This window comes from Lemur catta, chromosome 2 (genome assembly GCF_020740605.2).
Source record: "Lemur catta isolate mLemCat1 chromosome 2, mLemCat1.pri, whole genome shotgun sequence".
In the NCBI taxonomy this organism is placed as follows: domain Eukaryota; kingdom Metazoa; phylum Chordata; class Mammalia; order Primates; family Lemuridae; genus Lemur; species Lemur catta.
Window position 1 is genome coordinate 42,158,410 of NC_059129.1, and position 24,364 is coordinate 42,182,773.

At 52.4% G+C, this 24,364-nt stretch overlaps 2 protein-coding genes and 1 non-coding gene across 6 annotated transcripts; 1 reads left to right on the plus strand and 2 right to left on the minus strand.

The window, feature by feature from the left end:
- Window positions 1–7,163: 7,163 nt before the first annotated feature.
- Window positions 7,164–11,420, minus strand: NEU1 (neuraminidase 1). Of its 3 annotated transcripts, XM_045541727.1 has the most exons (6): window positions 11,154–11,420; window positions 10,559–10,751; window positions 9,325–9,587; window positions 8,389–8,571; window positions 8,012–8,234; window positions 7,164–7,918 (listed from the first exon to the last, which is right to left on the minus strand). In XM_045541727.1, the coding sequence occupies exons 1-6, from the start codon at window positions 11,313–11,315 to the stop codon at window positions 7,692–7,694; spliced, it is 1,251 nt and encodes a 416-aa protein (XP_045397683.1). In that variant the 5' UTR covers window positions 11,316–11,420; the 3' UTR covers window positions 7,164–7,691. The 3 variants fall into 3 exon arrangements, with proteins under 3 accessions (XP_045397683.1, XP_045397685.1, XP_045397682.1); XM_045541729.1 differs by having other exon boundaries at window positions 7,164–8,234; window positions 9,514–9,587; XM_045541726.1 differs by having other exon boundaries at window positions 7,164–8,234.
- LOC123633627 lies at window positions 9,671–9,787 on the plus strand. The gene has a single exon (XR_006733655.1). It is a non-coding gene; the product is annotated as a U5 spliceosomal RNA (small nuclear RNA).
- A 285-nt stretch (window positions 11,421–11,705) lies between the features above and the next one.
- SLC44A4 (solute carrier family 44 member 4) lies at window positions 11,706–24,202 on the minus strand. 2 transcript variants are annotated; one of them, XM_045541724.1, is made up of 21 exons: window positions 24,100–24,202; window positions 22,367–22,415; window positions 21,744–21,817; window positions 21,551–21,629; window positions 20,548–20,647; window positions 20,340–20,465; window positions 20,079–20,139; window positions 18,120–18,201; window positions 17,955–18,038; window positions 17,450–17,685; window positions 17,248–17,347; window positions 16,493–16,585; window positions 16,138–16,240; window positions 13,749–14,002; window positions 13,562–13,656; window positions 13,355–13,458; window positions 13,169–13,242; window positions 12,889–12,959; window positions 12,691–12,785; window positions 12,528–12,612; window positions 11,706–11,949 (listed from the first exon to the last, which is right to left on the minus strand). In XM_045541724.1, exons 1-21 carry the CDS (start codon window positions 24,134–24,136, stop codon window positions 11,813–11,815), a joined length of 2,139 nt encoding a protein of 712 aa, XP_045397680.1. In that variant the 5' UTR covers window positions 24,137–24,202; the 3' UTR covers window positions 11,706–11,812. The 2 variants fall into 2 exon arrangements, with proteins under 2 accessions (XP_045397680.1, XP_045397681.1); XM_045541725.1 differs by lacking the exons at window positions 11,706–11,949; window positions 12,528–12,612; window positions 12,691–12,785 and having other exon boundaries at window positions 12,927–13,005; window positions 24,100–24,180.
- Between the last annotated feature and the right edge of the window lie 162 nt (window positions 24,203–24,364).

The window sequence follows — 24,364 nt, forward strand, 5'->3', positions numbered from 1 at the left end:
GGAAGAGGCTGAAGCACAAAATGTGATTTAAAGAGTTTGTGTGAGCCAAAGGACAGCTGCCCAGAAAACTCAGATCCAAGTAACCTTAGATATGAACTCGATTTGGCCTTTGTTACAAGCAGGTTCCTATTTATTTTATTTTTTTGAGACAGTCTCTCTCTGTCACCTGGGCTAGAGTGCCACACCTGTGGCATCAAAATGCTCCCACTGATTATTTTTTCTTAAGACAAAATTCATATAACATAGAGTTCACCACTCTGACCATTTTAAGTGTATAATTCTTTTTTTTTTTTTTTTTTTTTTGAGACACATCTCGCTGTGTTACCCAGGCTACAGTGCAGTGGCACCATCATAGCTCACAGCAACCTCAAACTCCTGGGCTCAAGCGATCCTCCTGCCTCAGCCTCCCAAGTAGCTGGGACTACAAGTGCACACCATCACACCCAGCTAATTTGTTCTATTTTCAGTAGAGACAGGGTCTCACTCTTGCCCAGGCTGGTCTCAAATTCCTGAGCTCAATCAATCCTCTTGCCTGGGCCTCCCAGAGTGCTAGGATTACAGGCGTGAGCCACCGTGGCCTGGCCATCATATCCCCCTTTGATAAAAAGAAATCTTTCTCCTTGAAAGTATTGATGATCAAAATTTGCGTGCCAAGGTGTCACTCTCTGGGCTTGACACTTTATTTTTTTTTTTTTTGAGACAGAGTCTCACTTTGTTACCCGGGCTAGAGTGAGTGCCGTGGCATCAGCCTAGCTCACAGCAACCTCAAACTCCTGGGCTTAAGCGATCCTACTGCCTCAGCCTCCCGAGTAGCTGGGACTACAGGCATGCGCCACCATGCCCGGCTAATTTTTTTTGTATATATATTTTTAGTTGGCCAGATAATTTCTTTCTATTTTTAGTAGAGACGGGGTCTCACTCTTGCTCAGGCTGGTCTCGAACTCCTGACCTCGAGCGATCCACCCGCCTCGGCCTCCCAGAGCTAGGATTACAGGCGTGAGCCACCGCGCCCGGCCTGGGCTTGACACTTTAAAAGGACTTGCCTTCTTCAGATAAAAGTCTCTTTTCTCACTATTATTTATGGTTTTTGAGGATTTCTCTTACTTTCCTGCCAGCTAAGACTTGCACTAGAAAGATGTTTAAAAAAATATATTATCCATGGCTAGACATGGTGGCTCACGCCTGTAACCCTAGCACCTAGGGAGGCCAAGGTGGGAGGATTGCTTGAAGCCAGGAGTTTGAGACTGGACTGGGCAACATGGCAAGACCCTGTCGTTACAAAAAATTTAAAAAATTAGCCAAGTGTGGTGGCTCACACCTGTAGTCCCAGCTACTGAGGAGGCTGAGGTAGGAGGATCCCTTGAGCCCAGGAGTTTGAGGCTGCAGTGAGTCATGATCGTGCCACTGTATCCCAGCCTGGGCAACAGAGCAAGACCTCGTCTCTAAAATAAATAAATAAATAAATAAATAAACAAACAAACAAACAAATAAATAAATAAATAAACCTTTCCCGAAAGAAAAAGACCACTTTAACTAACCAGATTGTTGTAACTATGGACTAAACTTTACATAGAGAGACGTTGAAATTCTGCTAAACTTCCCTTAACTTTGTCTGTATAAACCATCTCAAACTTCTACACTTTGGAACACGGACTTTCATTGTTTGCAATCTGTGTTTCTGGGTGGCTTATCCTTAACCTTTGAGCTTGAATAAACTCTTTAAACTAGATTCTAAGCTGGGTGTGGTGGCTGGCACTTGTAGTCTCAGCTACTCTGGAGATCAAGGCAGGAAGATGCCTTGAGTCGAGGAATTCAAAGCCAGCCTAGGCAGCATAGCAAGACCACATCTCTAAAAAAAATGATAATAATAAACCAGATTTTGACCTTTTTGATTACTTTAGTTTGGCACCACTTTGTCCCATATGTACAAATAAGCTCTCTCCTTTCCCCTTTCAGTCCCCTGCCACTTCTCCCAATCCCCCCTTTGTATTAAAAGAAAAGAGGATCTTCAACCTTTTCTGCACCCCTGACGTACATGTAACTCATATTAGTTGGACACTAGCACTTGTTTAAAGGGCTTAAAAGTGTTCTGACCCTGGTTTTCAAACTTAAGCATGCTTTGCAATCACCTGGAGGGCTTGTCAAGTCACTGGTCACTGGGCCCCACCCCCAGGGCTTCGGGGTTCCCAGGTCTGTGGGGAGTGCGGGAAGGGGGAGGCTGAGCATTTCCAACTGCTCCCAGGGAGTGCTGCCCATCCGGGACACTGCTGAGAACCACTGGCCCAGCACCTAACCCACTTTGGATGTGTTTTTCCTTATGTATCAAGCACCCGCCATGTGCAGGGGCGCTGTGGCAGGCATTCAAGGTGCAGCGATAAATAGGGCAGGTTTGGTACCTGGCAGCTATTATGATTATTGGTTTCTTTAGACACAAATTCGTCTTGCCATTTTCTCTTTTGAGATTTTTCTTCAGTGTTTCTCGAAATCTAGTCTTCCTAAGTCTAGGCTAAATGTCTAAGAGAATGTTTCCCCAAGTGCAGCCCAGGGACTGCAGCATTAAAATCTCCTGCAGTTCCTATTTAAAATGCAGACTCTGGGACCCTGATTCTAGAAATACTGAACCTGCAGGTCTAGGGTGGGGCCCAGGGCTCTGGTTTATAATGAGCTCCACACCCCTCCCCTTCCAGGGAATGGTCATCTCTTTAAGCTGAGAGTTCTTGGCTATGAAGAAGGAAGGTGGTCACTTTCTCACAAGCCTCCTGCTGCTTGTACTTCACCAGGCAGTAGCTCTGGGTCAGACATTCATAGTATCATTTCCCTTCTTTCTTCCACTATTTCTGATAAATAAAATTGTCAACGAGACTTTGTTAGATGTGCAATTCTTTTTTTTTTTTTGAGAGAGTCTCACTTTGTTGCCCGGGCTAGAGTGAGTGCCGTGGCATCAGCCTAGCTCACAGCAACCTCAAACTCCTGGGCTTAAGCAATCCTCCTGCCTCAGCCTCCCGAGTAGCTGGGACTACAGGCATGCACCACCATGCCCGGCTAATTTTTTCTATATGTATTTTTTAGTTGTCCAGATAATTTATTTCTATTTTTAGTAGAGACAGGAGGTCTCGCTCAGGCTGGTCTCGAACTCCTGACCTCGAGTGATCCACCCGCCTCAGCCTCCCAGAGGGCTAGGATTACAGGTGTGAGCCACCGCGCCCGGCCTAGATGTGCAATTCTTAATGGTACTAGCCATGTAGATGTCCCATTGCTGCAGACGCATCCCCCTGAACCCCCTTTCTTCCTTGCTTCATGTCTATTTAGTGGTCTGTGTTGGAAAGGCAGACCCCACAACCACACTGCCTGTGTTACTCACCCCTGCTTCCCGCAGGCCTGTAGCTTCCGCCTGCGTACGTGTGTCCTGTGGGGTAACAACGCGGTGTACTGACCAAGGCAAAGTATTGCGTTACTTCACTCTGAGAACTGGTTACTAAAGGGGATAATTAAGCATTTATTCTGCCTTTCTTATATAAACCACGTTTCAGGGTAACCAAATATCCTTGATGAGGGAAAGCTCTTTTTTATTATTTTAATTTAAAAAATCATTTATTCATTTTTTTGAGACAAGAGACTCACTCTGTCACTCTGGTTTGAGTGCAGTGGGGCAATCACAGCTCACTGTAGCCTTGAATTCCTGGGCTCAAGAGATCCTCCTGCTCCAGCCTTTTTTTTTTTTATAAAGTATTTTCTATTCTTCCTCCTAAGTATTGTTTCCATGGGACTGCCTCAGCCTTCTGAGTAGCTAGGAGTAGTAGAGGTACACACCACCATGCCTGTCTAATTTTTTTGTAGAGACAGGGTCTCATTATGTTGCCCAGGCTGGTCTTTTTTTTTTTTTTTTTTTTGAGACAGAGTGTCGCTTTGTTGCCCTGGCTAGAGTGAGTGCTGTGGCGTCAGCCTAGCTCACAGCAACCTCAAACTCCTGGGCTTAAGCGATCCTACTGCCTCAGCCTCCCGAGTAGCTGGGACTACAGGCATGCACCACCATGCCCGGCTAATTTTTTCTATATATATTTTTAGTTGTCCAGATAATTTCTTTCTATTTTTATTTTTTTATTTTTTATTTATTTTTTTTTTGGAGACAGAGTCTCGCTCCGTTGCCCGGGCTAGAGTGAGTGCCGTGGCATCAGCCTGGCTCACAGCAACCTCAAACTCCTGGGCTTAAGCGATCCTACTGCCTCAGCCTCCCGAGTAGCTGGGACTACAGGCATGCACCACCATGCCCGGCTAATTTTTTCTATATATATTTTTAGTTGTCCAGATAATTTCTTTCTATTTTTATTTTTTTATTTTTTATTTATTTTTTTTTTGGAGACAGAGTCTCGCTCCGTTGCCCGGGCTAGAGTGAGTGCCGTGGCATCAGCCTGGCTCACAGCAACCTCAAACTCCTGGGCTTAAGCGATCCTACTGCCTCAGCCTCCCGAGTAGCTGGGACTACAGGCATGAGCCACCATGCCCGGCTAATTTTTTGTATATATATTTTTAGTTGGCCAGATAATTTCTTTCTATCTTTAGTAGAGACGGGGTCTCACTCTTGCTCAGGCTGGTCTCGAACTCCTGACCTTGAGCAATCCACCCGCCTCGGCCTCCCAGAGCTAGGATTACAGGCGTGAGCCACCGCGCCCGGCCCTCTTTCTATTTTTAGTAGAGACAGGGTCTCACTCAGGCTGGTCTGGAACTCCTGACCTCGAGCGATCCACCGGCCTCGGCCTCCCAGAGTGCTAGGATTACAGGCGTGAGCCACTGTGCCCAGCCCCAGGCTGGTCTTGAACTCCTAGGCTCAAGCAATCCTCCCGAGTTGGCTTTCCAAAGTGCTGAGATTATGGGTGTGAGCCACCATGCCTGGCCTTAGTTTTTTTTAGGGCCAGGATCTCATTCTGTTGCCCAAGCTTGAGTTCCTGATCATAGTGCACTGCAGCTTCCAACTCCTGGGCTGAAGTGATCCTCCCACCTCAGCCTCCTGAGTAGCTGGGACTACAGGTGCATGCCACCATACTTGGCTAATGTTTTTATTTTTTGTTGAGACAGCGTCTTGGTATGTTGCCCAGGCTGGAGAAGGCTCTTTTTTACTGAAAAATTTCAGCTAATAAATAAGGAAGAAATAATAAAATTTTAATATTACCATTTTGCAACCCCTTATGAAATAACTGAATTAGTCAAAACTTATCCATGGGCCAGGTGCGGCAGCTCATGCCTGTAATCCTAGCACTCTGGGAGACCGAAGTGGGAGGATCACTTGAGGTCAGGAGTTCAAGACCAGTCTCAGCAAAATCGAGACCCTGTCTCTACTAAAAATAGAAAAATTAGCCAGGTGTGGCGACATGTGCCTGTAGTCCCCAGCTACTCGGGAGGCTGAGGCAGAAGGATTGCTTGAGCCCAGGAGTTTGAGGTTTGCTGTGAACTACAATGACACCACGGCACTCTACCTAGGGCAACACAGCAAGACTCTGTCTCAACCCCCCACCCCCCAAACCCAAACCAAACAAACAAAAAACTCATCCGTGGATGAAACTGCCAGTTGGCAGGCTGACGGAGAAAATTACGAGGGAGAGGTCAGGATACGGCCATCTGAAGCGCTCAATCTCAGCTTTACTCAGGGACAAGCGGACAGCACGTACCTCCTGAAGGGGTGTGTAGGAAGCACACAGCACTCACGAAGGAATCTTGCCTTCCAAATGGAATGTGAGTCCAATCAAATCTTCCGAAGTTTGATAAGTGAAAGTACAAGGGATTAAGGAAGAAATTAAATGACACTGAGGAAGCAAACTGACAAATCCAGAGAGTAGAACATTCCACAGGACAAATAACTGCATAGATGGGGTTAAAAAAGAAAAAAAGAGGAGAGGAGGTGGACTACTGTAGATTAAGAGATTTAAGAGACCAGCTTGGGCAACATAGTGAGATGCTATCTCTACAAAATATTTTAAAAATTAGCCGGGTGTGGTGGCACATGTCTGTAGTCCTAGCTGCTTGGGAGCCTGAGGCAGGAGGATCCCTTGAGCCCAGGAAGTCAAGGCTGCAGTGAATTACGATTGGGCCACTGCACTCCAGCCTGGGGGGGTAAGACTCTCTCTTTCTCTCAAAAAAAAGAGGACATCAAATGCTATGTATAGATTTTCTTTGGATCCTCATTTGAACAAATCAAGTACAAATAAGACATTTTTGATGAAATTTGAGTATTGACTGAATATTAGATACCACAAAATGATTGTTAATTTTTTTGGTGTACAATGTCATAATAAAATGTTCATTTTAAAGACGAGATGTACACTTAATAATGTAGAATCCTAGCACTCTGGGAGGCCAAGACTGGCAGATCATTTGAGCTCAGGAGTTCGAGACCAGTCTGAGCAAGAGCGGGACCCCGTCTCTACTAAAAAATAGAAAGAAATTACATGGACAGCTAAAAATACGGAGAGAAAAATTAGCCGGGCATGGTGGCGCATGCCTGTAGTCTCAGCTACTCTAGGGAGGCTGAGGCAGTTGGATCGCTTGAGCCCAGGAGTTTGAGGTTGCTGTGAGCTAGGCTGACGCCACGGCACTCACTCTAGCCCGGGCAACAGAGCGAGACTCTGTCTCAGAAAAAAAAAAAATAATAATAATGTAGTTTTTTGTTTGTTTGCTTTGAGACAGAGTCTCACTCTGTTGCCGGGGCTAGAGTGCTGTGGCATCAGCCTAGCTCACAGCAACCTCAAACTCCTGGGCTCAAGCGATCCAACTGCCTCAGCCTCCCTAGAGTAGCTGAGACTACAGGCATGCGCCACCATGCCCGGCTAATTTTTCTCTCCGTATTTTTAGCTGTCCATGTAATTTCTTTCTATTTTTTAGTAGAGACGGGGTCCCGCTCTTGCTCAGACTGGTCTCGAACTCCTGAGCTCAAATGATCTGCCAGTCTTGGCCTCCCAGAGTGCTAGGATTACAGGCGTGAGCCACCGTGCCTGGCCGCAACCTGTTTTTCTGTGGCAAGAAGGAATGTCAAAGAGAAGAGGATTTGATTTGCCAAAGTCAGAATTTCCCAGGCAATGAGCACACCAGCTCTTTTCCCAAAACTCGTTCCCAGCCTCACAAGTGTACTTGGGGAAAACAGACATGAAGATGTGAATTGACAGAACCACAGAGACTTTACAAATGTTCATTCTCTTTCATTGAAAACTTTAAGTTGCAAACATTTTGGTTCATAAATAGTCAAGGAGCATGGTGTAGCTACTTCCTAACCCTAAAGCCAAATATCCTGCCCTCCAGGGACTTTCACCAGCCCTGTTCAAAACCAGCATCTTCCCTCAACCCCAAAGAGGAAGCTCAGCCTTCCCCAGTTCCCTGAGTTCACATTTATTAAATCCTACGGCCCCATCAGCCTGCCCACGACAGGACCGATCCATGTCCTGGGAGGGCGGAAAGGCGGGTGGCCGGACCCGCCACATGGAAAGGAAGTGTTCCCAGGACTTCCTGTGCCGAGAGGAAGCTGGGCTTTCAGTCATAACGGAAGTGATGGAACTTCCCCATCAAAGGGAAGTTGAATTTATAAAACGTTGGAGTCTAAAGGAAGATGGAACCGTGTTTTAGGCACCACTAGCATATCCTCTATAGACCCTGGTCGTGAAGGCTGCATCTAGGCAGGCCTTCTACCCCTGTGGCAGGGGCATGGCTCAGAGTATCCCATAGACACTGATTTTGGCCACAGAGATGCTCTCTGTGTAGTGGTTCCGGCCTTTCTCATACAGCACGTAGAGCTGGGGGGCCTGCTCCTCTCCACCCACACTGCCCTCCAGGGCTGCCAGGGACGAGTAGCCGCTGGGCCCTGGCCATAGCTGGACCTTCTCTTTCTGCCATGAAGTATCATTGCTGAAGCTCCAGCGTAGGGTCAGGTTCACTCCTGGGGAGAGCAGGAGGGTCAGGGAAAGGTTTCTGCCCAGGCCTTGTCTAGACACAGGGGCTCCCCCTGTTGACCCCACTGTCAGGCACTCACGGAACTCTGGATGGGCTGGGTTGGAGAAGAAGACAATGCCGGAGCTGGTGGCTACGGCTCCTGCAGCTACCACAGGGTCCACAAGCTCAGGGTCAAAGGTCACATCACGGGTTCTTAGGGTATCACAGGCGTCATAGCTGCGGAGGACGATACGGCAGCGGCAGTGGTAGTTGTTCTGGTTCCGGGCATTGATGACAACTGAGCCATCTGGGAGCTCATAGGGCTGAGGGGAGAGAACAGGACCTCAGGGAGGGAGCAGGGCAAATGCCCAGGGCCCTGAGGGAGCAAGGCTGGGTGGCACAGAGCAGGGCAGCCAACAGTGGGTGTGGAGGACAAGGCAGGTCGAGTGGGTGGGGAACATATCATAGACTCCTGACCTGACATTCATCGGGGTTGAAGTCTTTTTCCTGCTTGGGCTGGTCGTAGGGGATGCCTCTGACCCCACCCCCGTAGCGCCAGGAAGCACCGTGGTCATCACTGAGGAGACAGAAGACCCCATCCCGCTCCAGCGTCCCATGGCCACACACGATGAGGCGGCCCTTCCTCGGCTCCCACTGTTTCTGTGGGAAGGGGAGCTGGGTGTCAGAGGACACGTGGTAGGGGCTCAGAGGCAGGGACAGGGAATGCACCACCTCCCAAGTGCAATGACACATCTGGTCCCCTTCAGTTCTGCCCTTGCTCACTGAGGGTTCCAGAAGGATCCTACAAACACACATTGCTTGAATTAAGCATCTCTCTTTCAGAATAAGCTACCTTAGGACATCCAGGGTGTAGAGCTGGACATGCTGCGCACAAGGGGGCCTAGCCACAGGGGCGCATGGAGCTTAAATCCGACTGTGCTCACTCCCCAAACTGTGCCCTGGTACAGGCTTGTGTCTGCCCAAAGCAAGAGATGCCTTTTTCTACTTTGCATGAAAGTACCTAATGGACTGGCACAGTCCTGTTGACAACCCCACACGGGAAGCCAATAACAAAGTTCCCTCCTCACCTGGTGGGCTGTTCCTCCCAAGATGTCTCTTTCTTTCTTCCTTTCTTTCTTTTTTTATTAAAGATAGGTTCTCGCTATGTTGCCCAGGCTGGTGTGCCATGACTCCTGGCTTCCAGTGATCCTCCCACCTTAGCCTCCAGAGTAGCTGGGACTACAGGCACATGCCACCACACCTGGCAAGGATGTCCTTTTCTTTCAAGGAATCTCACCCAAGACAGAAAATCTGATTTCACAGGATCTTCCCCTTGGGAAAGAGTCCATTTGGGGCCATCCCTCAGATTCTCCAGGAGGCAGCCCCCTTCCTCCTATCTCCCACGACAGAGACCTGAATGCCAGAGCCTGGTCCAGGGGCAAACAGTTCAGTGCCAATATCCAGGGAGAGATTCCGGGGTGGGCTCCAGGAAATGCCATCATCCTTGCTCCATACCAACATGGTGGAGGCCACTGGGCAGCCGGCCTTGTGAGCACAGAGGCAGTAGAAAAGAAATACCACTCCTGTCTCAATATCGCTCACCACTGCCCCCAGGTTCAGCCCGTCGGGGGTCTCCCCATCATCTACAATGAACTCTGTAGGGGACCACGTGTTGCCTGAAAAAAAGGTGAAGAAGAAAGCCAGCATGAGCGTGGTGGATGTGCCCTTTCTACCACTTTCTGTTCATTTCCCACCCCCAGTGCTCTGGTTTCTCTTCATAACGAAGAAATCGTTCACCTTTTACTGAGGATTTTCGTGGCGAGGAACAGTTATGAGTTAATAACCAAATTTCTTGAGGCCTTGTTTACGCAAGGCTAAGTTAAAAAAAAAATTCCTACCTCCTGCTAGGGACCTGAGGCCTTCCCATAGCCCCGGGGTGCAATCAAACACCAGTATTCCCTATACCTCTTGCCCGGTTTTATATTGCTCCATTGCATTTATCACCTTCCAACACAAAAAATAAATTTACTTATTTATTATGCCTATTTTCCTCCTCCCAATAGAATATAAGTCCTGTAAGGGCAGAGATTTTGGTCTGTTTTTTAAAATGGCTCATAGAATCTAGAAGAACAATGCCTGCTATGTAGTAGGAACTCAATAAATGCTTGGTAGGCTGGGCATGGTGGCTCATGCCTGTGATCTTAGCAGCCTGGGATGCCAAGGCAGGAGTATCACTTGAGCTCAGTAGTTTGAGATTAGCTCTGAGGAAGAGCGAAACCTCGTCTCTACTAAAAAAAGAAAAATCAGTGTAGTGACGTATGCCTGTAGTCCCAGCTTCTAGAGAGGCTGGGGCAGGAGGATCGATTCAGCCCAGGAGTCTGAGGTTGCTGTGAGCTAGGCTGATACCACAGCATACTAGTCCAGGCAACAGAGCAAGATTCTGTTAAAAAAAAAAAAATGCTTGCTGAACGAATGTTCAACTCCTTGGTGACCCCAATTTCCAGATCACTGCAATAGACACTTTCCCTCCTTAGGATCCCCCTACCATTCAGGGACCCAGGTGTCCAGACCTCCAAGTTCCCCTATCCTCAGGGCCCTTAGAGCCCTCCGACTCCCCACCCATCCAACCCAGCAGGCGTCTTTATACCTTGGTCCATGGACCTCCGTAGGGCGATGAACTTGGCCCCTTTATCAGATGAAGACATTTTTCTGGCCTCAGCAAAGGCAAGGAGAGTGCCCTGAGGAGTGGTTGCAATGAGTGGGATGCGGAAGGTGTCCACTGAGCCGATCTGTCTCCCGCTAACCCACAGCAGTTGCTCCATGGTCACCAGTGGCCGCACCTGCCACGGGAAGAGACACGGACAAACCTGTCTTGGGGTTTTAGGATAATATCCACTCGAACTAAGGTACCGATGGCAGAGAGACGGTAATGAGGATCCTGAGCAGGGGCTGGAGTCCTAGAACAAGAAGAGTTTGGAGCCAAGCTGGCGGCTCAGAGCGGGGGAGGGGCTACGAGAGGAGAAGCAGCCCTCAGGGAGGGAAGGGGACCCCAAAAGAGGATGGGGCTCAAACGGTGAAGGTGGGAGGCCCGGAGAGGGGCTGGGAGTGGATGGAGGGAACGGGGTCTGGAAGAAGGGAGAGAGTTCTGCACGGAGAGCGGCTCAGTCGCCCGCGTCCCGTGGGGCACTGGGCATAGACTCCCCGCGCGGGTCGGGGATGGGGCTATGCGGGAGGTGACTCACCAGACCGAAGTCGTCCTTAGCTTTCGTCCGGAATTCTGCCGGAGACAACAGCAGCAGGAAGACCGCGGCTAACACCTGAACCGCACAGCGTCCCCAGAAGCCCAGCATCCGCGGTGCTCGGGGTGTGCCCAGGAGCGCCGTGCCGGGTCGCTCCCCCGTCATCTCTCCCCTCGGCCCCGGCCGCTAGACTACACTGGGTGGGAGCCGGTCAGCTGACCCGGACCCTATAAAGCGGAGATTCACCCTTCAATACGCCCCTGTTCCTCCCCGCCGCGCTTCCGCGACTCTGATTGGTTCTCGAGCGTCCCGCCTTGCCCACGTGGTCGCGCAGCGTCCCGGAGCTCGCCCTCCCATTGGCCCGCAGTGGGCCGGAGCGCGTGACCAGGGAGGGAAACGACCTGGCCTGGGTGAGAAAGGGGCTGGCGAGAATCATGTGATCCTTTTGATTGGCCGCGGCGGCCGGACGCGTCACAGGGGCGGGGCCGATTTTAAAGAGCCCGGCGGGGGAGGGAAAGGCCGCAGGTCGCCGTGGAGGGAATGAAAGTCACAGACTTATTGAGAAAAAGAAGTATCAATCTTTAATAAAACACTTTTACTACAAAATTGGGATCTGTAGGGAAATACGTCTGGGCGGCTGTACAGACGGATGCAGTGCTGGATCAGGGCCGGATCTCTCTCTCCTTCCCCTTCTTGTTGCTCTGGGGTGTCTCGTTCTTCTTGCCCAGAATCTTCAGGAGGGCCTTGGACATGTAGTAGGGCCGGTCCAAGGAGCCGTCGTTCCGCTCCAGGTCTTCCACTGCGCCGCCACATAGACCGGTTAGAGCGACCCTCGGGTCACCCCACTCCCCGGGAAGTCCGGACTGGAGGCCAGCTGCCAGGCCCGCACCGCCAGCAGCGGCGGATTTTTTTTACCCGGGCAGGTTTTGTAACCTCAGTTGCCTCATGTAAAGTGGGGTCGGTAATACTATGTTTCAGGTTGATAAGATTCAACGGAAAAAAATGCATGTTAATTGCTCAGCCAGAGCCTGACACTTAGCAAGCCCTGAATGCAGGTACATGGTAGGGTAAGACAATCCCCTCTCACTACAGCCACCTGCTGGGAAGTCTCTCTCGCTGCTAACTTCTACCCTAGAACTCCTAGGGGAAGATGGCAGGGGCCTCTCCCCAGGAATGCTCCTTCCTGGGAGAACCCACCAGCCTGGGGGCCCACTCCCTCCTTTGTTTTCCAACTCCTGGCTTTAGGATGTCACAAAGGGCATCCTCTGGCTCTTTTAGCTCACAAAGTCGCTGCTTCTAGAAGCATTAAATCTGCAGAAAAGCCTGAACAGTTGGATACCTTGAGGTTGGGGGGAGGTGGCAGGGGGTGTCACTCACAGAAACAGAGGAAGAGCGTATCCACACACATGCCAAAAACGCTGAAGAAACCACTGGCGATGACGTAGGCGCCCAGGATGGAGGTCTGGAAGACACAAGGCCTGTTGGGGCTGCTGGGTTACTTTGGGGAGTTAGGGGAGAGGCAGAGAGGGGAGTCACTCACCATGATGGGCAGCCAGTAATAGTTGAGGTGGGGGTTCTCAAAGCCTTTACCCAGCCCCTGGATGCGACCGGAGAAAAAGAAGAAGGACAGGACCCCTGTGGGAGAGTTGTGGAGGTCAGGGTCGCTCCTCTGAGGCCACTTCTTTGGCTGCCCAGCACCTCTACCCTGTGCCCCTGCAACCCTGGCCCTGGCCCTTACCAACACCTCCAACCACCAGCAGCTTCCCAAAGAACAGCAGCAGGTCTGTGACTTTATCCAGGACGACCACCCTGTACCGGAGGTTAGGGCAGGTTGGGGATGAGAGGCCTGGCAGGGCTGGGAGCAGAAGTGGCTACATGATTGCAGGGACCCGTGCAAAATGAAAACTTCACATTTCAACATGGCGACAGCGGAGCATTAAAACAAGTGTGGGGCCCTTGCCAGCCTTTGGGTAAGAGATCTGAGGAGGGAGCCACACGGGGGTGGGGAACAGCCTAACCTGACAATATTCCGCATGAGCAGGATGAAGGCATTTTTGGCTGAGACACAGAAATTCTTCCCGTAGATGGCGATCTGAGGGAGGTGGGAAGGTCAGAGTTACCAGTAGTGAGCTTGCCTGGACCAGGATGGGGGGCTTGGGCCAACGGGCACTCCAGCAAGGGGTCGCGTGCACAGTGTGGCTCACCATGATGTACGCATTACGGTTTAGGAACTTGATAAACTTTTCCAGGCACCAGAGGCAGCACTTGAAGCAGCACATGATGCAGCGGGCTATAGGGTTCTGCACTCCTGGGCGCAAGGAAAGCTCATATTTGGTCACTGGTTCTGAAGGCCCCTTGCCAAGGATCCGGCTACTCAGCCTGGCCTTCCCAGCTCCTCACTCCCGGCTCACCTCTCAACTTGTGGTCAATGTACTCCAAGATGACCCGGGCTATCTGCACAAGGGTCAGGATGAGGGCTCCAAATGCCAGCGACCCGGTGTGGTAACTGCAGAGGAAGTTAGATAGGCAGGGGCAGCCCCAGGACCCCTGGGACCCCCATGCTGACAATTAATTCCCAGGCCCCTGTCCTGGGCTTACCGGAGTGTGCGGATGAAGGCAGAGCTCAGGGGGAAGGTGGGGATGTCCCGGGGCTTGTGGAAGGCCCAGTAGAAGGAGGCAAAGGCCCCTGCTAGGACGCATTGGCCCAGGGCCAGCACCCAGTTAAGGGTCCAGAAGAGCCCCAGGACCCCATAGATTTGCAGGTTGAAGAGAGAACGTTGTACTAGGCCTGTGGACAGGTAGCCTTGGAAGACGCACATCAGCCCTGGGCACGAGGAGTTCACGGGCTGGGCCTGGGTGGGGGATAGGGTAAGCTCAGGGCCAGCCTTGAGAGACCTCAGCATGGAGCCCTGGCCTCCTCCCATTCCCACCTACCTCCCGCCCCTCTAGAGTAGAGGCGGGTAACAGCCTCCCTGAGCTGGGGGAGCCCATTCCTTCCAGGAGTTCCATCTCTAGGCTTAAACTGGGTTCAGTCTGCCGATTGTGTGAATGTAATTAGCTCCCTTCAGTCTCCCCATGACGAGAGCTCCCAGGCTGTGTGGGCCACGCCTTTGTGGTGTTCATGGTGAGCACGAAGGTGGCATTACCTTCTCTGTGCATGTACTCAGCAATCCCCTCCTAGAGCAGCCTCTGCAGCTTCTACCAAAACCCTTTCCAGCAAATTGAACAGACTGGGTATTTGATGACATTAAGGAATTAGTGTTAATTTTCTTGGGTGTGATAATGGTATAGTGGTTATGCTTTTTAAAAGGTTCTTATCTGTCGCCTGGGCGCGGTGGCTCACGCCTGTAATCCTAGCCCTCTGGGAGGCCGAGGCAGGTGGATTGCTCGAGGTCAGGAGTTCGAGACCAGCCTGAGCAAGACCCCCGTCTCTACTAAAAATAGAAATAAATTATCTGGCCAACTAAAAATATATATAGAAAAAATTAGCCGGGCATGGTGGCGCATGCCTGTAGTCCCAGCTACTCGGGAGGCTGAGGCAGGAGGATCGCTTAAGCCCAGGAGTCTGAGGTTGCTGTGAGCTAGGCTGACGCCACGGCACTCACTCTAGCCAGGGCAACAGAGCGAGACTCTGTCTCAAAAAAAAAAAAAAAAAAAAAGTTCTTATCTGTTGAGATCCATCTGATGTACTTACTGGTGAAATGGCATGATACGGAGAATTTGCCTTAAAAAACTTGAGAAAAAAAATTTATAGGTGGAGGGTGGGGAGACAGATGAAATAAGAATGGCAGAAAGTTGAGGGAATCTGAGTACAAGGACTCACTGTACAATTAGTCTACTTTTGCATGTGTCCATAATAAAAGTAAAGCCACAAAAATAGAAAACAACTCTTTCTAGTAAATGTGACCCCCAAAATCCTGATTATTTCTGAAAGTGAGTCTATGTTTGAAATTTTATAATAAAAAATGGCTAGATGTGGTGGCTCACGCCTGAATCCTAGCACTTTGGGAGGCCGAGGCAGGAGGATCGCTTGAGCTCAGGAGTTCAAGACCAGCCTGAGCAAGAGTGAGACCCGTCTCTACTAAAAATAGTCCCAGCTACTTGGGAGACTGAGGCAGGAGGATCGCTTGAGCCCAGGAGTTTGAGGTTGCTGTGAGTGACATAGCGAGACTTCCACCCTCTGTATGTAACTGTGGGTTTGCCATAGTCCTCACTGCTAGCTCAGGAGTAAGCTGAAAACAAGAACCATGTTGTCATTTTGGGCTGTGCAAACACAGTGCCTGGCACGTAGTGGCTCCTCCATAAATGGAAATCAGCCTCCCTCTTTTCATAAGGCACAGCCCATGGCCCCAGGTCAGATGAAGTGACGACATGACAGCTTTGAGGACAGTGAATTCCCAGCAGTCCAGTGCCGCTCCTTGGAAACCTCTCAGGGGAGTTTGGGAAGCAGCTTCTCTCAGGCCCCCCCAGGGAGTCCTACCTTGCTGCTGCCTCCTGCACTGTGTTCCAAGGGAGGAAGAATTAACAGAACAAACAACTTAACTAGTTGTGGAGCTCTTACCAGGTGCCAGGCATTGTACTAAGCACGTTATGTGCCCAGTAATTTAACCTTCCCAGCCACCCAGAGGGATGGAAATTATGATTATCTTCGTTCTATGGGGGCAGGCCGAGGCTCAGAGGGTGAATGGTCCTGACGGCAGAGAAATGTCCAGGTATCCAGGCCTGGCCCTGTCTTCAGCATGCCATCTCTCCCAGCCTCAGTTTCCCTCCCTACATACTGGACAGCTCAGCAGGAGGAGTACCAGATCTGGAGTCAGGGGACTGGCTACTTTCAGCTCTGCTGGGAGTCAGGAGTATGACCTTGAGTGAGGCCTTTGCCCTCTCTGGCCTCAGTCTCCTCTGCACAATGAGGGATTTGGACCAGTTGGTCCCTAAGGTCCCCTCAGCCCTATTGGTGGCTCTTCCATGTTCATCCCCTTCCTCTCACCATGGGGTCGCATGATGTATTCACTAGTACTTCCTCACAGCTGGGCAAGCTGGCGTTGGGTGCCCAGAAGATGTACTGGGGTTGCCCCGATGTGGCCAGGTACCCAGAAGGGAGTCAAGGAAAGCAAGGTCACGTGGGGACTCCACAAGCTGCTCCTCGGGGACCCGAGATGCTTGTGCAGGTTGTTCCCTGCACAAAGGGGGCTGAAGTTCAGCCTGTGCTCACCCTTTCTGTGTCTGCACAGAGAAAGGGGTGCCCTCTTGCAATTACACTAAGGCACTCTGTGGCCAAGAATTGCCTCGTTCCCCCACCACCCGGGACTCCAGGAGGGGCTGGCTGTGTGGGCAAAGGATACAGAGCAGTCATGGCCCAGTAGGCAATGCAGATGAGCAGGAGGACAAAGGTGACCAGAGGGTAGAACATGGTAGACATCATCTGTCCCACAGCCCTGCAGGGAGACAAGCAAGGTGTCCGCCGGGATGGCCCTGGCTATCCATCTTCTCAAGGGGCTGACCCTGGCAAGGGCCCCACCTCTGTCCTCGCCAGGGATGCTCCACTGCCCCAGGCCCCAGGCTGGGAGCAACTGGGGCAGGGACTTTGTCTTTCATACCTGTGTACCCTCATACCTGTGGGCCTCAGAGCTAGGCACACAGTAGGTGCTCCCCAAATGAACTGAACTGAATAAATCAGGCTCAAGGGACCCTTAGAGGAAACTAGAGCCACAGAGAAGCCACCTGGAGCAGCTTTAGGGGGAGTAATGGAAGAGAGCCCCAAAGTGTGATCTCTTGCCAGATCGGGCAGTTCCTGGCTGATAGCAAGCTGCCGCTTCTCCTCCCTGGCTGGATTCCCTGCCGTCCCCTGACACCACCACCACTCCTGCCCAGGCACGTGGCAGACCCCAACTCATTTAATCCTCATGACAACCCTGTAAGGTAGGAACTATTATTACCCGCATTTTGCAGATGGAGAAACCGAGGCTCAGAGAAGCTAAGTCACACGGCAGTGTTAACCACTGTGCTTCTCCTCTGGGGCTCCCTGTCACCTCCCTAGCACCCCAATCCTGGGCCCGCACTGCCCTCAGCCCCAGCTCCTTCCCGGAGAGGCCCTGACTTGCTGGCCTCCGTCAGGAGGGCAATGGCGATGCGAATCCGCTGCCGCAGGAAGATGAGCATCAGGAGCAGGATGCCCTCAAGCACGGCCAGCACGATCACTGCAGGGGACGGGCAGAGGGGCCTGTGTCAGGGCCAGGGCCAGGCTTGGCCCAGGGCAGTCCTTGGGTGGCTGGTGGCTCCGGGGTGGGCAGGGCACTCACAGGCGGCCAGCCAGGTCTCCTGCACGCTGCGGTAGGCACTGAGGTTGGTGGTGAAGCCCAGCTGGGAGATGGAGGCACCCCTGTCCCGCAGCACTCGGTACTCCTCCCAGCAGTAGTAGATGCCATACGCCAGCACGCCCAGCACCCCTAGGATCAGCACCAGCACCAGGGGCCCGGCCACCAGGCGCAGGAGCAGGATAAATAGCAGGCTCAGGACCAGAGCCACGCCTAGGGCACTGTAGGCAGGTGAGAAAGGAGAGGGTCACTTCTGGTCCTCCAATCTTTCCACTTTCAGTGGTCCCCAAATGCCTTTCCTCATACCATCCAATATCCTCAGATTGGACCCCCTTTCCTTTATAAATCTGGTAGGGCTTGAGGGTCCATTCTGAGCGCTGGCTCCTCGTCCTCTGCCAAAGCCTCTGCTTCAGACATTGGGCTAGGGGGTAGAGGATCAGGGAGGGGAGGAGGCAAGGACAAGAGAGTAGGGGGAAATCTGGTGACTCACACAAGAATCCAATACCAGGATTGGGCAAAATCTTCAAAGATCTTAACACTGATGTCTCGGACATTGAGGCTGTCAATAAGACCACTGTTGAGGAGAGACAGAGTCAGACAGTGCTGGGGGTGGGGAGGGCTGTAGGACAGCAGTGTGGGGGGAGGAGACGCCTACCTGATGGCCTGAGAGGTGTTGCCGGTAATCCCTGGGAGTTCAGGTGAAGTAACATTGGACCACGGAAAGCAACGCCCCAGAGCTGGAGGGGAGAACCCAGATGCTAGGTGGGGGGGCCAGGGCCTCCCCTGGAAGATCTCTGTCCCCCCTCCCCCCAGCCCACAGGGCCCTCAGGGGAGGGAGGAGTGACGGACTCTGCTCCCCCAGCGGCTGCTCTGGATCCCACGGCCAAACAGGAGCTCCTGCCCTGCAGGGCCTGCGCATGCTCATCTCTCTTCCCCAGGCTGCCCTGCTTTAGATCCTCCTGCACTCAGGCCTCGCCTCGTACACCTTGCCGCCCTTCAATCTGCGCTGTGCCCAAGTGCCAGGGAGGCCACGGCACAGCACGGACCTCATCGTTCCAGGGCTCCAGGTCCCTGTGCTGCTCAGACATCTCCAGCCTCTACCCCGAAGACAGTGTCAGCGTTCCCGTCGGAGTCCAGCCCTCTTTCCCTTCACCTCTATACCGTTCTCTTGCTGTGCCTCTCTCTCAGCGCCCTCTCCTCCAGAACCCCATCCAGCACTCCTGTTCAGTTCTAGCTTCATCTCACCTCCTCCAGGAAGCCTTCTCACCCCATCCCTATCTCCTCTGGCACCTGATGTGTGCCCAGGAAGCCATTTATTGCCATCCTCACAGCAACTTCGCCAGGCAGGCTTGCTTGTCATTTACATTGTAAACATGAGCAAACAAGGCTCAGAGAGGTTGAACAATTGGCCCAAGACCACACAGCTAGAAAGTGCTAGAATTTATAACCAGATCTACTTGACTTTGGAGCGTGCACTTGAGATATATCCTATTGAACTCACATTGAGAACTGGACATCTTTTCTCATGCTATAATTTTTTTAAAAATCCTATTAAAAATGACATTTGCTGTTAGAAAGAAGAGAATTAGCCTGAGCAAGACCAAGACTCCATCTCTACTAAAAATAGAAAAATTAGCCAGGCGTGGTGGCGCATGCCTGTAGTCCCAGCTACTCGGGAGGCTGAGGCAGGAGGATCACTTGAGCCTGGGAGTTAGAGGTTGCTGTGAGCTGTGATCATGTCACTGCACTCCAGCCTGGGTGTCAGAGCAAGACCCTGTCTCAAAGAAAAAACGAAAAAAAAAAAAGAAAAAGAAAAAAGAGAACATACAAGGCTGGGTGTGGTGGCTCATGCCTGTAATCCTAGCACTTTGGGAGGCCAAGGTGGGAGGATAGCTTTAGGCCAGGAGTTAAGAGACCAGCCTGGGCAATAGCAAGACTCAGTTTCTACACAAGATAAAAATTAGCCAGGCGTGGTGGCATGTGTCTATAATCCCACAGGAGGTTCACTTGAGTCCAGTAATTTGAGGTTGCAGTGAGCGATGATGATGCCACAGCACTCTAGCCAGGTAACAGAGTGAGACTCTGTCTCAACAAAAAGGAAGGAAGGAAGGAAGGAAGGAAGGAAGGAAGGAAGGAGGGAGGGAAGGAAGGAAGGAAGGAAGGAAGGAAGGAAGGAAATAAATACAAAAAAAGGTCAGCTGTGATCCCACCACTCAGCCACATTAACATAACATTTAGATAAACATCCTTCTAGTCTTTTCCATGTGCACATATAAAAAGATGTGTGTATAGATTCACCAGAGTTTGTTTTCATGGGATTCTCATGCAGTCTGTGTGTGAACATGCCTGATCTTTCCACCTAGAACATAGCTGAAGCAGGGAGCAGTTTGCATCTTCCCTGCCTCTGCTTCCAGCACCTGGCACGTAGCAGGTACCCGAAAAGCATGGATGGTCTGACTACAGGATCATGCCGCAAAGAGAGAAATGACCTGTTGCTAATTCCAATTTTGCCATCAACAAGCTGTGTGGCTTTACTTTCTGGGTCTGGTTTCCTCATTTGAGCCATGAAAATATTGGAGTAGATGCTGTCTAAGGAAGGAATCTGTGCTCTTACCTGGAGTAGAGGGGAGGAGGAAACTGGGGCAGAGTTCCTGTTTCAGGCTTTCGAACACTTGCTGTGATGTGTGGGAGGACAGACAGACACACAGACACAGAGTAAGATGAAGTGGGTCCCCTCATTACCACCACCACCGCGGGGCTCAGCCTGTCCCACCCTCCCCAGGACAGCCAACCTGGTGATCATCTATCCAACTTCCCCTTCCACTCCATTATGGGCCCTCCTGGGTGACAGGGATGGCACTGGGACAATGCTCACCATATCCCAGGGCACCCCTGGCAGACAGAAGTTCCTGTTTTGAGAATAGAAGACCTCCCCAACTGTTTGCAAGAACTGGTTCTCTCCCACAGTCCACGAGGCCTCTGGGCAGGAGGACACACACACCTAGGGGCAGAGAGCGTGCTAAGGGGCCGGTACCCGAGACCCTGGGGGAAATCTGGGGCAGAGGCAGGTCCCAGGCTCTGACCTGGGGTGTGGGGCACTGTAGACCATTCTCAGCAACTGTGATGATGTTGGTGGACAGGATGCAGCTGAAGATGTTGAAGTACAGGAGATATGGTTTATCTCTGCAGGAGGGGAGGAAACACATGCATCAGGGCCTGGCCAGGTGTTAGGGGAGAAGAGGTTCTACTAGGGTGGTCCCCGAGACTGCAGTGGGCCCAGCATGGACCAGACAAGTCACACCAAGCTGCTGGCCCTATCTCAGCTGGCAAGGTAGGGGAGACACTGGGAAGATTCCTCAGAGTAATTCAGCATTGCAACAACTAACAAATGGCTAAGAGCATGAACTTTGGAGCCACATACCGCTTATCAGTTTCCTGACCTTGAGCAAAGCAGAATTCCATCATGTATAAAATACTAATAGGACTACCTCATAAGGTTTATTTATTTATTTATTTTTGTAGAGACGGGGTCTCACTCTTGCTCTGGCTGGTCTAGAACTCCTGAGCTCAAACAATCCTCCCACCTCGGCCTCCCAGAGTGTTGGGATTACAGGCGTGAGCCACCGAACCCGGCCTCCTCATAAGGTTTAGATGAGTTTGTGTGTGTAAAGTACACTGCCTTCCTGGAGTAAATGCTATATAAATGTTAGAGGTTTCATTATTTATTGAACATTGCCTGCATGTGAGGACTGATGGCATCATTTCTGGAATCATCTTTGAGTTTCAGACAAAGAAATCAAAGCTCAAAGAAGTTGAATAATCTGCCTGGGGCCACACAACCAAAGCTTGGTCCAGTTGGGGATCCAAACACCAATCTCTGAACCCTAAAATCCATGCACGTAACATGACTCTGCATTGCCTCCCACTTCTGGGGGGACTCAGGGGCTAACTGTCCAGTCTGGCCTGGAATGGTCCGATTCAGGCAGACCGAAGGTGGGGTGGGAACAATAGGGAAAGGGCATGGAAGAGCATGGCCACCCCTGCCTCACCTCCCTCCTACAAACCTCTTCTTGCTTTTGTACTCACTTGTTCTGCCCTATCCCACAGTAGGCCCCGGTGGAGTTCCTGGGGTAGAGGACTTGCTGGGGGTCTCCATACATCCAGGCTGGAGACAGAGACACAAGGATGACTCACTGGAGGGAGCAGCCGTGGGTGTGGCACCTCCCTGGGTTACTGCCCCTCACCCACCGCCCCAAGTACTGAGCAGCTGGAAACTCACCCACGATCCCCACCACGATGTAACCCAAAATAAAGAGCAGGAAGAGGATGCAGCAGATGACATCTGTGCAGCCCCTGGGAGAGAAATGAGAGTTAGAGCTGGAGGAGCCTTTGGAGAAGGGATGCGGGGGCGGGACATGGTGTGCACGGGTCGCAGGCTGGAGAATTGGGGGATGCTGGAGAGTGGGCATCAGTAGGTTCTTTTTTTTCTTTTTTGAGACGGATCTCACTCTGTTGCCCAGGCTAGAGTGCCGTGGCATCAGCCTAGCTCACAGCAACTTCAAACTCCTGGGCTCAAGCCATCCTCCTGTCTCAGCCTCCCGGGTAGCTGGGACTATGCCACCTGGGAGCACCACCATGCCTGGCTAATTTTTTCTATTTTCAGTTGTTTGGCTAATTTCTTTCTATTTTTAGTAGAGATGGGGTCTCACTCTTGCTCAGGCTGGTCTCGAACTCCTGAGCTCAAATGATCCTCCTGCCTTGGCCTCCCAGAGTGTTAGGATTACAGGCGTGAGCCACCATGCCCAGCTGAGATTTCTTTTTCACAAGTCTCTTACTAATATTTCAGCAAATACAAAGCAAATATAAGACTCCCCCCGCCCCAGGGCAGAGCCCAGAACTCACCTGTTCTTGATGGGGCCTCGAAAGGAGGGGTCGTATTTGACTGGCTTCCCTGAGGGGAGCGGGGAGGAGTGTGGAAAATGAGGAGTCTTTCTCCCCATATCCTTTCCTTCTGAATCCTTCCACCCCAGGATCCTCCCCAGGCAGCAGGTGTTTGCGGGGAAAACAGACTGGGGCAGGCCTAGTAGGAGGGGACACTGGGGAACAAGGAAGGGAGGCTCTGCAGGACAGCAGCCCTGGCGGGAGGGGAAGGGGGCTTTTATAGTCTCCTGCTCACACCTTAAGGCTGTCAGCCTGGGAAGCCACCTTGGTGCCCTGCCCCACCCTGCCCCACTTCTCAGTCTCCCACCAGCTGGGATGTGGGACTCTGTCTCAGCAGCTCTCACTCCCTCTTCCTCACTGGCTCTCCCTTTCCTATTCCCTGCCCAAGGGCCACACAGATCCCCAAGCCCCTCAGGGAGGTCACAGTCCCTCCCCACCTCTGCCCCAGGCTCTATCTCCACCCTCTGGCCCAAGGCCATGGGAAAGAAACTGGAGCCCAAGGTGCCAACCCCTGCAGGGCCTGGGGAAGGAGGGGGCCTCTGCAGACCTCCACTCTGGAGGAACCTCAGTCCCTGGGCCACCGCCAGGCCGGGCAGTCAGGGTGACACCTGAGCCAGCCATTGAGATTGTGGCCGCATCCTGTTCCTGGTCCTCCCTGAGTACACACAGGGAGGAGGTGGGGCCAGGCCGCCAGGGTCCTGTGGGCACCGCAGAGGGCGGGAACAGGCGGGGTGGGGTAGGGTCCACGCTCCCCAGGTGCTCTGGACTCTGTCCCTCAATGGCTTATGGACACGAGGTCAATCATTGACCCAAAGCTGCTCCAGGAAGTCTACTTGGGAGTCCTTGCTGTCCCTTCCCTAAGGCCCTAGGGGACTACAGCCCTGCCTCGAGGAGCCCCCTCCTTCAGGGTCCCCCACTCCAGACCAGGAGCTCAGACCCCCCAAACCCTAAAGGGCCTCTGCAGGCAGGTCCCCTACCCCATCCGAGGCTGGTCCTCAACCCTTTCCTCGAACCCCTATTCCTCAGAGGTTCTGGAGACAGGCTCCCTCCCTCTCTGGCCTCAGGCCTCACCCTTCCCTGGAACCCCAGAAGGTCCTGCCTGCAGTTCCAGACCGGCTCCCACTCCTTACTGCCCAGAGACCCAGGGGAGACCCTCAGCCCCAACTCCTCACAGGGACCCCCAGCAGAGCCCACTCCTGCCACTTCACAGAGACCCCGGCAGGAGGGTCACCGGCAGCTTTCCTCCTCAGGGACCCAGAGTCCAGGCTGAGATGCTTCCTCACAGGGACTCCAGCCTCACCCCCTGCAGGCCCTGCGGCACCCACGCTCCCAGCCCACACACCCATTTCCTGCTCAGGACCCCAACCCCGCCGGCCTTCCAGGCTTTGCTTCCCAGGGCCCAGCCCTGGGGGACCCAGAGTCCAGGCCTGAAATCCTCCATGCCTCCAAGGGACCCCAGCCCCACCTCTTCACACGCAGACCTCAGCTGCACTTCCCAAAGGCTCCCAGCAATGGCTCCCAGCCCCAGCCCCAGCCTCCTCCCCAGACCCTGACTCCTTCCTTCCCTCGGCTCCTGTTTCCCAGGACCCACGACTCTCCTTATTTCCACTCCCTGGAGCCAGCCTCAGCCGCCATGCCCACAGCACCGGGCCTCCCCTCCCTCACAGGGTCAGGGCCTCTGCCCCCAGCCTCACCGAAGGCCGCCTGGTCCTCGTCCTTCTTTCCCCCCATGGCTCAGTCTCCAGAGTGATTGGAGCCAGGGAGACCTGGCGTCTCACCTGCCACCCGCCCCGCCCTCTCCCACGTCACAGCCCCACCCCCGTCTGTGGTCCCCGGCACACTCTAGTTCCTTCTCAACTCCGTACAGCCAGCCAGGACGCTTCAGCCTGGGACAAGGGCTCAGGGGCTGCAGACCACAGTGTGAAGGACCCGCCACCCTCTGATAAGAAAATGCTCCCT